Source organism: Balaenoptera borealis, assembly GCF_965194805.1.
Source record: "Balaenoptera borealis genome assembly, chromosome: 6".
NCBI lineage: Eukaryota > Metazoa > Chordata > Mammalia > Artiodactyla > Balaenopteridae > Balaenoptera > Balaenoptera borealis.
This window is the reverse complement of record NC_138863.1, coordinates 54,550,532-54,566,097: the sequence shown is the minus strand read 5'-3', so window position 1 is coordinate 54,566,097 and position 15,566 is coordinate 54,550,532. Positions and strand designations below refer to the sequence as shown.

The 15,566-nt window shown below is 38.0% G+C and overlaps 1 protein-coding gene and 1 long non-coding RNA gene across 12 annotated transcripts in view; one reads left to right on the top strand and one right to left on the bottom strand.

Moving 5' to 3' along the window:
- Nucleotides 1–15,566, bottom strand: part of CCDC141 (coiled-coil domain containing 141) — a 239,439-nt gene that overhangs the window by 149,070 nt on the left and 74,803 nt on the right. For all 11 annotated transcript variants that reach the window (XR_014246176.1, XR_014246177.1, XM_082397496.1 and 8 more), the window contains 3 exons: nt 15,154–15,345; nt 11,671–11,779; nt 4,051–4,304 (listed from right to left, as the gene is read on the bottom strand). Coding sequence is in view for 9 of the 11 variants with exons in the window: in XM_082397496.1 (XP_082253622.1) it covers nt 4,051–4,304; nt 11,671–11,779; nt 15,154–15,345 (555 nt within the window). In the remaining 2 variants the exon portion in view is untranslated. The remainder of the gene's footprint in view (nt 1–4,050; nt 4,305–11,670; nt 11,780–15,153; nt 15,346–15,566) is intronic.
- Nucleotides 4,313–15,566, top strand: part of LOC309631341 — a 780,796-nt gene continuing 769,542 nt past the window's right edge. The window contains exon 1 of the long non-coding RNA XR_014246209.1: nt 4,313–6,876. This is a non-coding gene — a long non-coding RNA (uncharacterized lncRNA). The remainder of the gene's footprint in view (nt 6,877–15,566) is intronic.

The following is a 15,566-nucleotide window of genomic DNA, read 5'->3' as shown; positions in this document are numbered from 1 at the left end:
TGAATCATAGTTTTCTCCTGATACAGGCCCAAGAATGGGATTGCTGGATCATATGGCATCTCTGTTTTTAGTTTTTTAAGGAACCTCTATACTGTTCTCCATAGTGGCTGCACCAATTTACATTCTTAGCAACAGTGTAGGAGGGTTTCCTTTTCTCCACACCCTCTCCAGTATTTATTATTTATAGACTTTTTGATGATGGCCATTCTGACCGGTATGAGGTGATACCTCATTTGTAGTCTTGATTTGCATTTCTCTAATAATTAACGATGCTGAGCATCTTTTCATGTGCCTGTTGGCCATCTGTATGTCTTCTTTGGAGAAATGTCTATTTAGATCTTCTGCCCATTTTTTGATGGAGTTGTTTGTTTTTTTGATATCGAGCAGTATGAGCTGTTTGTATATTTCTGAAATTGACCAATTTTATTTAAAATAATATTTATCCTTAAGATTATTACTAAATTGATTTTGGTTCTAGACTATTAGGAGTAGAGTCTAAGTGAAAGCCTGGTTCTTTTAACCACAACTGTGCATCTTAAAGCCTTACTATACCTATGGCAGCCTCCAAAAACTAAACAGTATTAAGAAACTTAGACACGTATAACAACAGTAATGCTAAACCCAGGGGAAAGAATAGGAACCGAATGAGAAAGAATTCGTAAGTTGTAAGGTTTAACCAAGCAGAGGGAGGACAAGGAAACTAATATTTATTAAGCATCTTTTAAAATGGTAGGCATTGTACTACATGTTTTACACATGTTATTCCATTTAATCCTTATTCTAACTCTGTGAATTAAGTGTTGTTATTTCCAATTTAAAGATGAGATTTATTAAAATAACAATGAGGTACCACTATGCACTTATCAGAGTGGCCAAAGTCCAAGACACTGATAACACCAAGTGCTGACAAGGATGTGGAGCAACAGAAACTCTCTTTCAAAAGTGGTACAGCCACTTTGGAAGGCCGTTTGGCTGTTTCTTATAAATATACTCTTAGCATATATCATCCAGCAATTGTGTTCCTTGGTATTTATCCAAATGAATTAAAAATTTATGTCCACACAAAAACTTGCACATGGATGCTTATAACAGCTTTATTCATAATTGCCAAAACTTGGAAGCAACCAAGACGTCCTTCAGTAGGTGACTGGGTAAATAAACTGTGGTCCATCCAGACAATGGAATATTATTCAGCACTAAAAAGAAACGGTTATCAAGCCATGAAAAAACATGGAGGAATCTTAAATGCATATTAATAAGCAAAAGAAGACAATCTGAAAAGGTTACATACTGTACAATTTCAGTTATATGACATTCTGGAAAAGGCAAAACTATGGAAACAGTAAAAAGATCAGTTGTTGCCAAGAATTAGGCAGGGAGGGGTGAAAAGGAGGAGAACAGAGGACATGTAGGGCAGTAGAATTATTTTGTATACTGCAATGGTGGATACATGTCATTACACATTTTTTCAAACCTATAGAATGTACTGCACCAAGAGTGAACCCTAGTGTAAACTATGGATTGGGGGTGATTATGATGTGTCAATGCAGGTTCATCAATTGTAACAAATGTCCCACTCTGATGGGGGATGCTGACAATGGGGGAGGCTGTGCACGTGTGGGAACAGAGGGTACCATGTACTTTCCACTCAATTTCTCTGTGAATCTAAAACTGCTCTAAAAAATAAATTCTATTTAAAAAAGCACTCCCTCAAAAGAAGAGCACACACTTCCACCAAAACATGAGACCCCGTAAGTTAGAAAACTCACCTAGTCAAAAACCTTCTGTAATACCTTACTTTAGTTATTATCAAATCATCTTTCTGATTCTAGGGTTGGCAAGGTATCTAGATCTCCCTCAAGCATATGACTGGATTAGATAGTTCATTTTGAATCTTCATGTGATTTTTTTTTTTTTTACTGCAGAGGATAAGTGGATGAGTATTGCCACAGTCTTGAAGCAGAATGGCAAAATTACTACCTTAAAACTAAATAAATAAAACTTACTGTAGCTGCTTTTTCAATCTTGGGAAATTGTCCTGTGTTTGGGAAGCCTCTTTGCAGATAGAATGTCTCTGGATAAGAGAGGTCATGGTTTAAAAGGGATAAACTACTCTGTATGATGAAGTAAGAGGAGTTTTTAGTGTATTCTTGGAAGCACTAGAGGCAGGGGTTGGGGGTTATGAATTCAATAGAAAGAAATAAGAGGAAGGTTCTTTTTAAGGGGACAGCAGCTCTGGGAACATGGTGTCAGGTCAGGATTAGGGGAGAGAGAAAAGGACGAAGAGAGAGAAAGAGAGGGAGAGAGTGCCATATGATACGGAGAACAAGGCACTTTGGAAATAGTTGTCTGATAAACAACTTTAAGTTTATTCTTGTCCTGAGCATTAGTTCTCCTTTGTTATGCCAGAATCATCAGTTAAAGACTATTGCATTGGATAATAGTATTCTGGGTAATGAGCATATGAAGGTGGGGTGGGGGAAGAACTAAATTGGGGAGGTGCTATGGCTTGGCAGGCAAAGCACAGAAGAAGCAGGACAGTGAATGGTAGCAGTCAAGACAAAAGGGCTGAAGGTGGAGGTGGGTTGGAAAGTATATAGTGACTTAAAGGAGGAGATGACAAAATGCAAGCCGACTGTATGTCTGGAGGTGTCTGCATTTGGGTGTCTGCTCTATGTCACCTCCTCAGAGAGGCCTTCTGTGATTCCTTCTCTGATTAAAAGTAGACCAACACAAGTCAAAATTACTGCCCTAGTTGATCTTCTTTATGGCACTTGTCATTGTTCATTTGTTTATCATAGGCCTGTCTCATCACACTAGAACAGTGGTTCACAACTGGGGGTAATTTTGGCCCCCAGGGGACAGTCAGCAATGTCTGGAGACCTTTTTTGGTTGTCACAACTAGAGTATATTCTACTGGCATCTGGTGGGTAGAGGCCAGGAATGTTGCTCAACACCCTAGAGTGCCCAGGACAGCCTCCCCAAAGGAATTACCTAGCACTGGCTATCAATAGAGCTGAGGATGAGAAAATGCACTAGAAGGAAAATTCCTGGAGAAAAGGACTTTATCTTGTGTGTTATGTATCCCTAGTACTTATAATAGGATCTGGGTACATAGTAGGTACTCAATAAGTATAAGTTGAAAGGTTAATCATTTAAATCCTCATTTTTCCAGCTTGAAAGAACCAGTTTCTCCTGGACTCATATTTGCTACCAGCTGTATGTCTATCTTTCCAGTTCGGATCAGAGCAATAATATAAACTATATGAAGAGACCCCTTTCCTATGCATCCGGACCAGGAGATGTCCTTCCACATCATTTCTCTCTGAAAATTCCCTCCAGTTAATCTGTATAGATTAAAGCATGGGCTTGGGGCAGTTATAAATATAGCCATAAATATCCTACCTATTTGAGTTGGGGGTTTGCAAAGAGAGTTCTATCCACTCTTACTCTCAAGTGATTGGGACACAAGGAACGCATAGCAAGCACATTGACAACTGACCAGAGCTGGGCCTGCAGTCTGAGTAATGAGCTCTAACAAGCCTGCAAACTCATCAACCTCCCACCCCAAAGCCCTCTAACCACTGAGCATCCAGACATAGGCCAAGGTCATATTTCTTCATTGGTGCCAGGCTACTCTTCTAAGAACATTATCTCTATTTCGGGCTGACAGACTTTTCACTGGCATTAGCAGCATCATGCCTCCCCAACATTCAAGAAAATTGCAATGAACTTTTCAGAATTTCAAAGAAATGTAACTAAAGGTAGTGACCTGGACAGAAGCACGAAAGAGAATCCAACAACAAAACCTAGTCATTTTCAAAACTGCTAGCGGGTATTCTCCCATTTAAAAAATCAGTATTATAATGAGAAGAAATAAAATCTTTGTTTTTATATTACTTGCTTGGGAAAACAACTTGGTAGTCTGAATCAAAGACCAAAAGATTTGACCATGATGACTGAAAAGCTGCCCCAGGAAATGGCTCATCCACATAACAAGCAAACTTCATTAGACAAGGTCAGGACACCATCAGTGCCCCTTTGGGTTACCTGACTTTCTTGTTGGTCCCACTGACATATCTGCAGAACCTGACTCAATTCCTGCTGCTGTTGCTTCAGGTACTTGTCTAATTGCCGTCTCCTGTCTTGGAGAAGTTCAAGAAGACTGTCAATCTTCAGGCAGCTGTTTTGAGCTCCCTGAATCATCTCGGGATTCACATTAGGTCCATCACACTTGATTTTTTCTATGAAGTCAGTGAGTTGTTGACTTTTGTTTAAAAGGGCTAGAGATCGTTCTAAGAGTTCTAGAAGAAAATTAGAAAAAAGAATAGTGATATGAGCAAGTTTTTATATAGTAATATTTGGACTCATCATATAATTTAAAATATATGTAACCTTCTATTAAAAATAAGGAATTCAAATGTGTAAACATAAAATGCCTCCAATACAATTGGTCAAATACCTTGGCCTAACAACTGCTACGGAGCTAACTGCCAAATGGTAGGATGCTGAAGTTCAGTGATGGCATAAATCAGTACAGGGGAGTGGAAAGACTGTGAGATTTGGGCACTGGTTCAGTTGGTTTTTAGTGGTGATATGTTGGTTAAGGTGCCTACTCTCCTTGTAGCACTCTACATCCTGAGGTGACTGGACTAAATCTGAGGTTTAAAGGCTAATGCCTGCAGTAACCAAACAAAAGCTCAGTGAATATGCGGGCCAGGTACCCAGACGTCAGGGACTACGGCAAAGTGGAAAATACATGCCCAGTCTCACAGGATCTGCTGTCACCCAGTGCTGACCAACTGTGGACATGAGGGAATACAAGGTCAGTGTTGATGGGGCTTCCAATTTCTAAAGAATTATAAACACGGATTTTTATGCGAAAGCTTCTGATTTTTAAATGTTTTGTAATTGGTATTTTTTAAATTAAAAAATACTGAAGGATCAACAAAACATGGCTCTCTGGCAAATGGGCCACCGGTTTGCGCTCTCTGGAGTAGACAGCATTATTGGTATGGGCAACATCTGGTAGAAACGGAAGCTTAAGTCTGAAAACTGAAGGACTATCAAGGGAGACAGTATAGACGGGGGAGTTGAAAGTAGCACTTTGAGGATCCCCAGCCTCACTTGGGGATCCATTGGAAGAGCCCTTGGGAAACTATCCATTCCCCATAAGCCAGAAAACGTCATCTGTTTCCTGGATTTGTGCAGTCACCTCTTAATTGCATCTCCTCTCCAATCCATTTCATCCATTCTCCATATATTAGAAAGATCATTTCTAAACACTCTCTCTCTCACACATACACCCCAATGGCTTCCCAGTGTTTTAGAATTAAGGACAGACCCCTTAACATGATTTCAGTTCTGGCATGGTCTGGTCCCTATTTTCCCTTTCAGATTGTCTCAATCTCTTTACCTCCATCCATATCTTCTTTAAATACCTCACACATGGTATACTCCTTGTTGCCCCAGAACTTTTTACTGCGTTCTCTGCCAGGGATGCCATTCTCCTCAACACATTCCTTCTCCATCTTTATTCTACTCACACTTCAGGTCTTAGTCAATTGTCAATTCCTCAAAGGACAAAGCAGACTGGACCAAATCCCCCTATTAAGTGTTCTCATAGCACGATGTTCCTCTCATTCACAGCTGTTATCACAGCTATAGTTCTACATTTATGCATTGGGTTAGCTGACTAAAATCTGTCTTTGCCACTAGGCTCCAATGCAAATATGAGGACAGGGACGGTGACAGTATCCTCAGCGCTAGCATAGTGACTGGCACAGGGGAGGTATTCGATAATTTTGTATATGCTAGAATGAAATCAAATGTATTAAAAGAGGGGGAAGAATTAGAGCTATAGGTGCTAGAGATCAGCAGTCTGCCAGAGATGTAAAAAAAGAGATGTTGGGAAGACTTGGGGTTTTGTGATGGGTAAGTGATAGAAACAGAAGCCAAGTTACCAGGTTGAGAAGTGGAAAGGCAGTGATGAAGTGCAATCAACAGGAAAGGACAATCTTTGAGACATTTGTTGTTAGAAGAAAAAAAAAGGATAGACTATCAGCAGGGTTGAATACACTGCTTTTTATTTTTAGATGGGAGAACTATGAAGAACACCCAGAAAATAAGTATGTCACACTATTAGAAATGGACTTATCAGTGCTAAAAGCCATGCATTCTGGTTAGTAGCTCAGTGTTCTTCCCACTGCGCTGTGGCACTCTCTTTAGCATTCTAGCATCTGACAGTTAAACAACACAGCAATGACTATGGTATTTGGGTCGATTGTCTCTTTAAACTGACACCTTTTTTTGAGAGATGAAGAGAGACTGAGATAAGGGAAGATGCTGTCAAGGGATATTTTGAGATAAAAAGGAAAGAATTTCAAACAGTTCATGCCATATGACCTAGATCTGTCCAATAAAGTATTAGATGGTGCTATCTGCTCAGAGTAAGAAAGGTGTGATTAGGTGCACAGGGCAATTTGATTGAGGATTAATAATACAAAAAAACAAACAACAAAAACAACCATATTCTTGGAAGCAGGACAGGGAATGGGATAAGTCAAGCAGAAGAAGAAAAGTCAGGGAGAGCATTCAAATTAAAGTAAATCTCTTAAAAGGAGAAGTGGAAACAAACATGAACAAGATGAGAGGGACAGAGGCAGAAAAAACCTATCTGTCTAGAAAAAATTCTTATGTGGAAGGGAAAGAAATAACTTGAAAATGAGGTGAAAACAAGTTATAGAAGTCCTTGGCTATCAAACTGAAGAGTTTTGATTTGTAGAGTCTTAATGTAATCATCAGTATAACTGATTCTCCATATGTAGGTATACATATTTCCTTTACATTCAAGAATGTGTTATGATATTGTGAACAGTTACATACATACATACACACACACACACGTGCGCGCACACACACACACACACACACACGGGAAGTATGGGCAGGTGGCGGGGTTTCCACATAGTACTTCTTTTCTTCCTTTCATTAACTACCTCTTTCACAGTAGACTTTTCAAATGAAAGAGGGAAGCAAAGCTTTCCATGCTCAGGGTATTGCAGACTGACAATGGGTCAGGCCAACCTGTTCTAATCCCCACAAAATACATATAATTAGCCAAAATTTCCATTTGCAATCTTTTTCTGGTTTTCCGTTTCAACTTTTGCCAAAATGGTATAACCACCACCATGGTACCAGCAGGCATGCAGCCTCCTGAGCCCAAGTTAACGTGTAAAAATGCACCCCGCCTATGGTCAGTCTGTTACCTGCTACTACAGTGGTGCTTAAAGTGTATCAATTGTTCTCTAAGTTTCCTCTGTCAGCTTCTTATATCTCACTTTTTTTTTTTTTTACTGTTTATGCTTTCCTAGCTATTTATTCCATCAGTTGATCGTGCAAAGTGATGTATTTTTCCTCAAGGGTAAACTATCTAGATATATCATGAACTTCAAGAAATACAAAATCTCTACAGTGCATTTATTTTAATGACTGTATTTTTCTCCATATACAAACCCTACTTATGACATAATACCTTGTGATGTAAGGCTAGTAAATAGTCAATAAATTTTTGTTGTTTAACTGTTTTAATTGTAAATTATATCAAAAAAATAATATTAAAGTATACTTTATATTAATAACTTTACAGTTTGTCATCAATATTAAGTATAAATAACAAACTTAAGATGGATAAATGAGGGATGTACACAAGTCAAAGTGAATTTATAGCTTTCTAAATAACCTTTCCAAATGAGTATTTTCTAAAAAGCATCAAGGTCACATTTTGACACTGGGAACATGGGTGCTATTTCTTCCAAATACATTTTTAAATATTCCAAATATTACTCAATGAGACGGTATTTCTTTTTTTTTTTTTTTTTTGAGATGGTATTTCTTAAACTCATTCATGGGTATTTTAAAATATACACAAACATAGAGAAAATAGTATAATAGACCCCAAAGTACCTATATCTCAGCTGCATTTAAAATATACATAGAACATCTAAGAAAAAGGAAGTAATAATATGATTATTCCTGTGAGGAAGCTTCTTAGGCACTATGTTCATTTTAAGAAGGCCATTGGAAAACTGGAAGGTGCAATTGTGATTCTTCAGGGCTTAGAACCAATTTTCTCCTCCTTAATGTCCCTGTAGTACCTTGTTTATTGCTCATTTTGCATCTGCTACTGAGTCTTAAATTGGGATTATATACAAATAACACTCAGTAAACATACTTTGAGTTGGATGTTATTCTAAACCTTGGAGATTCAGAGATGTAATAATCCCAGTCCTCCAGAGTCTCATAATCTGGTGATGAAGAGCAGGGCAATAAATTATTACTACACAGTGTGCTGGGTGGTGTAACAGAGGGACCCACAGAAAGAACAGAGAGAATTCACCAATAAATGTATACATGCCCCATCAAATTGTAGGCTTCCTGAGGACAAGGGCCATGTACTCTTTCAACACACATGACTCTGGTTTTCTTACCTGGCACGGGTTCAGAAAATATTGTTTAATTATGTGTTGTTGAATTGAAAGCAACCAGTCTGATAAGTAGTCTGGAAACTATGTTTGCTGGAAAAGACTTTAATTAACTAGGCATGTTGCACCCAAAGGAGAGAAGACTAGAGAGGACACGTTAGTCTTCAACTATTTCAAGGACTGTCTCATAGTGGAGGGAATGAACGTATTCTGTAACTTTCCAGAGGGTAAAACCTTCAACCCATTCATCCTGGTTCTGATCTCTGAAATGCTACAGAATAAATCTCTGACATGCAACATAGCCTTAGCATTGCTGAAGAAGAAAAAAGTATAGATTTTGACATAAATTGAAATACCATGAACATTAGGGATAAGTTTGATTATAGTTTTTCCAGTCATATTATTAACCTTCATTATCCTAACATTCACATTTTGTGCTACTCACTGATCAACATCTCAGACACTTATGATAATTGCTAGCTGTAGTAAAAGCTATAATTTATTTCCTTAAATTTAAAGATAATAGATATTGCTGTGATCTGAATGTGTGTCCCCCTAAAATTCATATGTTGAAATCCTAATGCTCAATGTGATGACATTAGGAGGTGGGGCCTTTGGGAGGTGACTAGGTCATGAGGATGAAGTTCTCATGAATGGGATTAGTGTTCTTATAAAAGAGACCTCACAGAGCTCCCTAACCCCTTCTGCCATGTGAGGACACAATGAGAAGTCTGCAACCCAGAAGAGGGCCCTCACCGGACCATATTGCACCCCGATCTCAGACATCCAACCTCCAGAACGGGGAGGAATAAAATTCTGTTGTTGATAAGCCGCCTAATCTGTGGTATTTTGTTAGAGCATCCTAAATGAACTAAGACAGAAATGACATCCTTAACTGAAAATCAGAGTTTTGTTCTTGAATATGTATTTCAAATCAGGTAATCTTAATCATATTCCACTGAATTAGTTGATTAATAAATTTCACCGACTCCCATATTATGAAAACAAAGCCCTTGAAGCTACCCTTGGGCATATGAATTGGGAGCCAAATATCCTGACTAGAGTCTCCTGCAATCCCTGTGCTTCACGTATCACACAGAGGGACACAAAAATGTCATGATAAACACGCCACCAGGATGGAAGAATATTTTGTCATCACAAAAATAAACTATGTTTCCTGTCTTTGGCTAGCACTGTTATCCATCTTTCTAGATTAAGAGGAGGCCCCGTGGACTCCCCTGAAAGGCAGGGCATTGGTCCCACCATCAGCTGGATGCCAGGGCCCTGTAGCCTAAGCCCTCCAGGCAGAGCAGCATGTGCCCCATGAAAACTGGCTCACTGAGTCACAGATCCTAGTAATTGAAGGAGCCAACATTAACAACAGCATTTAAGCATTCCCTGCTTCAGCTGCATCCCCAAATATTTATGGAAAAGTCCCTACTTCCACAACCTCCCCCTCTGGTCCCTCTGGAAAATGCTTTCATGTGACTGCCTCAGTACTGAACCTCTTCACCAAAAGCATCAGTCACTGTCAGGTTTCTGGAGGTGAAATTGCTTTGTGATGATCTTGTTGGTGGGATGAAGATTGAATTGAGGCCACAGAACCCATCTCAGAGGCCTGGACTCAAGTCACTTTCCAGTCTCCTAGGAGGAATTTCATGTGCTTCTGTTTACCCACTTTGGGCCCAGCTAGATTACTGCCGCTGTATAAAAATGGGCAGGCCGCTGCTCTAATGCTGATACTTTTGATGCTGTTTATAACCCCTGTTAGTGACAGGTCCTACAGAACAGTAATCTGTTAAAATTATAGGTATATATGTAGTCAGATCTCAACAAATTTACACAGGAAAGATTGAGTCCTTTAATCTTTGAGTTTTAGAAAAATAATGATCTACTATCTAGGGTCCTTTGGAGGGTGATATAAACACAATCTATTTGTGGCTTTAAAAACACCTTTTGTCCCTGTCTAGCATGATCAGGTTTGGAAGCTAGAAGGTGAGTTAGAACTAAGACAAATGAATTCAGGAAGCCATCACTTGTACTCAGCTCTATTTGGCAGTAATAATTGGAAGAACCCATTAGGAAGAAAAGAAGTGATTGTTCCTATCTATTTATCTAATCTGCTTTCACGGAAAAAGATTACAGTAAACAGGTGGTCTTCCACAAATGCCTTTCCTACTGCAGCCCTGGTCCAGCCCAAATTCTGGTGGAAAAGGCCCAGCATACAAATTGTTGGTTAACAACTAGACTATCTTTACAGTTGTTTCGGGGGGAGTTGAAAATAATTTTATATAGTGTTTTATTAGATTTTTATCTGGAAAAAGTTCACTAATCCTTTTTTTTAAAAACTCCAATAGTGAAAGAAAATTTCCTTCTTCAGAGCTGTTATTGGAAGGGTGACCTTCACTTCCTGATCCTTAGAAGGAACAGTCACTGAATTCAACCATTTATTCAATCAAGAAATATTTCATAAGGGGTTTCCCTGGTGGCGCAGTGGTTAAGAATCCGCTGCCAATGCAGTGGACACGGGTTTGAACCCTGGTCTGGGAAGATCCCACATGCTGCGGAGCAACTAAGCCCATGCACCACAACTACTGAGCCTGCGCTCTAGAGCCCACAAGCCACAACTACTGAGCCCACGTGCCACAACTACTGAAGCCCACGTGCCTAGAGCCCGTGCTCTGCAACAAGAGAAGCCACCGCAATGAGAAGCCCATGCACCGCAACGAAGAGTAGCCCCTGCTCGCCACAACTAGAGAAAGCCCGCGTGCAGCGATGAAGACCCAACGCAGCCAAAAAATTAAACAAATAAAATTAATTAATTAATTAAAACTTTATAAAAAAAAAGAATATTTCATGAGGATACACCAAGTGCCTAGACCTCGCTAGATGCTGAGGATATGTAAGGATGAGCGAGGTGGAAATGGCTCCTCCTCAGGAACTAAGATCTAGCAGACTGCATAACTGAACCTCCCAGAGGCTCTTCCTCTACCGGCCCTGAGAATCATTTACAACCAGTTCTTTCTTGCAGAATATGACCAGAAATAAAGCTTTATTTAACCTTACTTAGAACAAGTTGAGGTATACATAATCAGATAAATTAAAAATATACTGTCATGCATGAGCATTCTCATATTAACAGCTTTAAAACCTTTAAAAGCTTATGTGAGGAAGAGATAGTTCTTGCCTTTGGTATGATGTTCATGAAGCTGAAGGAGTGATTTCAAGGACTCGGCACTCTCAAATTCCTGAGTGTTCTGGAGGAAATCTTCCGTTTGGTCTATTTTAATGGCAAACTACAACAGAAATGCAGGGGAAAGACAGATGAAAAACTAAAAAACACTGTGCCACTTTTAGTTATTTGTAAACATTTTTCATGAATTAATGGCCTAGCTGATTGTGTATGTGCTTGTGTGATAAGCTGTGTGTTTGTGTGAGCATGTGCTGGCTCACGTGTTTGTATGAGGTTGTGTGTTTGCATGTAGTCAGTTTACAAAGTACTGGGATAAGAACTTTCTTCTCTTTCCTTTGCATTTTTTTCATACCAGGAAATATGTTACCTATGCTGAAATAAACCAATTTGTTTACTGTTCTAATGTATATTGAAATTTTAAACTAAAATTATTGTGTCCCATAATGCAAATACAGCCACTGTCAACATCCTAAAGCAGTTTCTCAAAGAACAACCAGAAAGTTTGTTAAAAGAAACCAACAAAAGTTTAGTTAACCAGTAACCTACATAATTATTAGTAAATTTAACTTAAGAATCCACTTGAGGTTGAAATATAGTTCATTTTTTTCTCTGTAATTAGACCTAGAACTAAAAAATGTAAGTTTCAAAATAATACATAGTCTAATCCCATCTCTACACCTGATTTTAGCCCAAGTGCCGAGAAGTAATGTGTAATCCTATTTCTTATACAAAGCAAAAATACATATATTTGTACAGAGAGTGGTGCAAAAAGATACATAGCAAAGGGTTACCTTTAGGAGAATGAATAGGATTAGGGATAGGTGAGGGGTGGTAAACTTTTAGCTTTTAAATCTATAACTTATAATTTTGTTTGCATTTTTGTCAATGATTTATGTACTTTTATAGAAATAAAAATGAAATTAGATGTAGCAAGAATGAAAAATGGAAAATTTCTCCTCTGTTTCAAGAAAAAAAGGAAGAGCAATTTGACACCCTAAGTGGTAAGGAACATGACCAGTCTCTCTTTTTGTGTTTCTCCATAGAGGAAGTACGAAAGGGAGATAGATGCTTGAAGTGATGTCAAAATTCTCAGGGGAATAACCTTAGATACAAATTTTAGAAAAGGGCAAAATATACTTGGTTATGCTAGTACAGTATATCCATAGTAGTAGACAAATAACTGGTTTGTTTTAGCACTATGGTTCAAAGGAAATTATTATCATTTATAAGAGCATTTAAATCAACACATTCACCTTTGGATCAGGTGTAGAATAAACTCATAAAGGTGAAGTATCAGTGAGAAAGACACAGAAGCCTATCACAGTGCTTGTCACCTTTTTTCAAGTTTTATCCAAACTCTCATCTTTGGATTTAGTGATATTTAATATTTTTATGTGACTATTTGATTAACAAGATTTACTATATTTTGATTATTACAATAGCCATATAAAATCCAGTTATAAATGGCCTGAAAAGATGAGAGAGCAACTGATGAGCACATCCCCTTTTGAAATGCAGAGAAGGCTTCTACCATCCTGTTAGAACCAGCAGATGGACACCAGCCACTGTCACTTGTGGACACTGTTTCTAAATTGAAGCACAGTGTTTGAGAAGCCTGTGAGCCTGAAGCCATCTTGTACTATCAACCACGCAATAAGAAGTCATTTTGTATTTCTAAAGAACTCCTGCGTGCACATAGTTCAGTAAGTGGATCCTATCTACATATCGTTTACATCTCTAATTCATTCTATTTCTAATAGTTGAATTTAAAGACATTCTTTGAAGAGAAACTTCAAAGAAAAAGAATAAAACAAAACCCTGGTGGGTAGTTTGGTTTTCCCTGTAGATCACTACAAGAAGTTTTGGAGTCACTGTGTAACTTATACCTCTATTTCAACTGGTTTGACACTTTTTAAAAAACAAACCAATAAATAAACAATGCTTTACTCAGAAAAAGCTTCCTTCAAGTTCTATTAACTTTTATCTCGGGGATATTTTCTTTTCCCTACTTTTCTTCTTTCTGCAGTTAGTACAGGATAGAAGTGGCAACAAGGGGACACTTTTCAAAGACACTATTCTTAATTTCACTCTCATTCTTTTTTTTTTTAATACTAATGAAAATTGCTTTGGCATACACAAGGGGCAGGGAAAATCACGTAGGAGTTTTCCATCAGCTAAGTATGAAGTAGTCCACAAAATTGGAAGGAGGATAATATATGAAACTTCATCTTTTCAAGAGGAATCAGAGTGCTGGGTTGAATTACGGGTTGACTTATACTTCCTTTTATTTCATGTAATATCTGGAAGTCATTTCTCATCATATAGAAAATCAGCTAGTATTAATGCTCCTACCCAGTGAGAAACAAACATTGGACTTAATGATTAAAAAAAGATAACTTCCTATGCTCAAATGACCTGAATTTCAAGGGCACTAATACTTATACCCCACCTACTAAGATGAAATGAATCAGATGTATCTATAATTAGACCCTTGTAGGTGTATTTTGCTTGGTTTATTTCTTTTCAGGAAAGAAAACTGTGTGTGGAACTTTTCCCCGAGATGATCTGTGAGTTGGACTTCAGTGTTCAAATTGTGAAAAACAAACCTTGAAAGTTACAATAAGATTTTTGCTCCTCCTTTTAACTTTTAAACGAGTTCATGATGCATGAAATTGTCTACCTCAATTTTAATGTTCTATTACTAATCTTCTTTCCTTCATTATTTTGGATTTAAGTCCTGAATTTTCAGTTTGGAAATGTCATATTTTTCAAAGCTAGTGCTTTATCATAATGAAGCAGTGCTTTCACATCAAAATGAATGTACTGTCACTTGACAGAGAAGTTAAAAGTGAAATTTCCAATAAGTATCTTACACTAAATATAACACCTCTTTTGATAATGTTCTTTGAGTCTCACATTTTGAAATTGGGTTCCTCAAAAAAACTTAGGCCCAGGACTTTTTCCTTCCCTTATATTTTAAGGAGCTCAAACTATGGAAACTCAACTATATGCCTTAGGAAAGTACTCTATCATATACTATGCTTACAAGTCAAACATTCTATGGAATATTCTGCAATTTCCTTTTCATAAGCAGTAGAAGAAATTGTATCCTCCAACTGTCAGTTAACAAGAACATGCTAGACCAGCATTTCCTAGTAATCCTATCCTCGGGGTAATTATTTGATTTAGTAATTGTATTACTATTATCTAAAGAGGGAAATATATCAAAATGACTTATGGGTAAAAGATCCCATTTTTACTTAATATTTATCAATTTTAATTAACTGTACTTAGTTTTTGTTTGAAGGCCTACATTTAAAATATTAACAATTTTATTTTTTGAAAATTAAAAATTAAATGTATATGTCTTGGTTATTCTACCATTTTTTGAACTGACTACAATGTCTATTTGCAGAAAGAAAACATTTTCAGGAGTGCTCTGATGTGGAGAAGGAAAAAGTTTTTTTAAACACAAACCTCCAAGGCATTTTCAAAAAATTCAGAGGAAAACCTGAGAAGCTCCCTCCTTCTCTCAAGCATGGAGACCAGGGCTGCCCATGCTTCACCCAGAGTTTTGGCCATGGCATCATAGACCTGGCTCTGATCCTTGTTCTCCTGAGCCGTCTTGTCTGCTTCCTGCAGGAGTTCCCATACTCGGTCTTCCAAAGCCTAAGTCCAGGCAAGAAAAGGCAGAGTGTCACTCAATGTAAGAACTTGGGATCATATTTTAAACATTTGGATTTTTGAAATTATATGCACTCTAGGAAGGTCTAGAAGAGAATTTATAAACACAAATTGCTGTGCAGGCAGGTAGATCAAGCAGGCAGGAGGGAGCAACGGAGATTGTGGTGAACTGTGGAGCATGGCCAGGCTAAAGACATCCACATTTA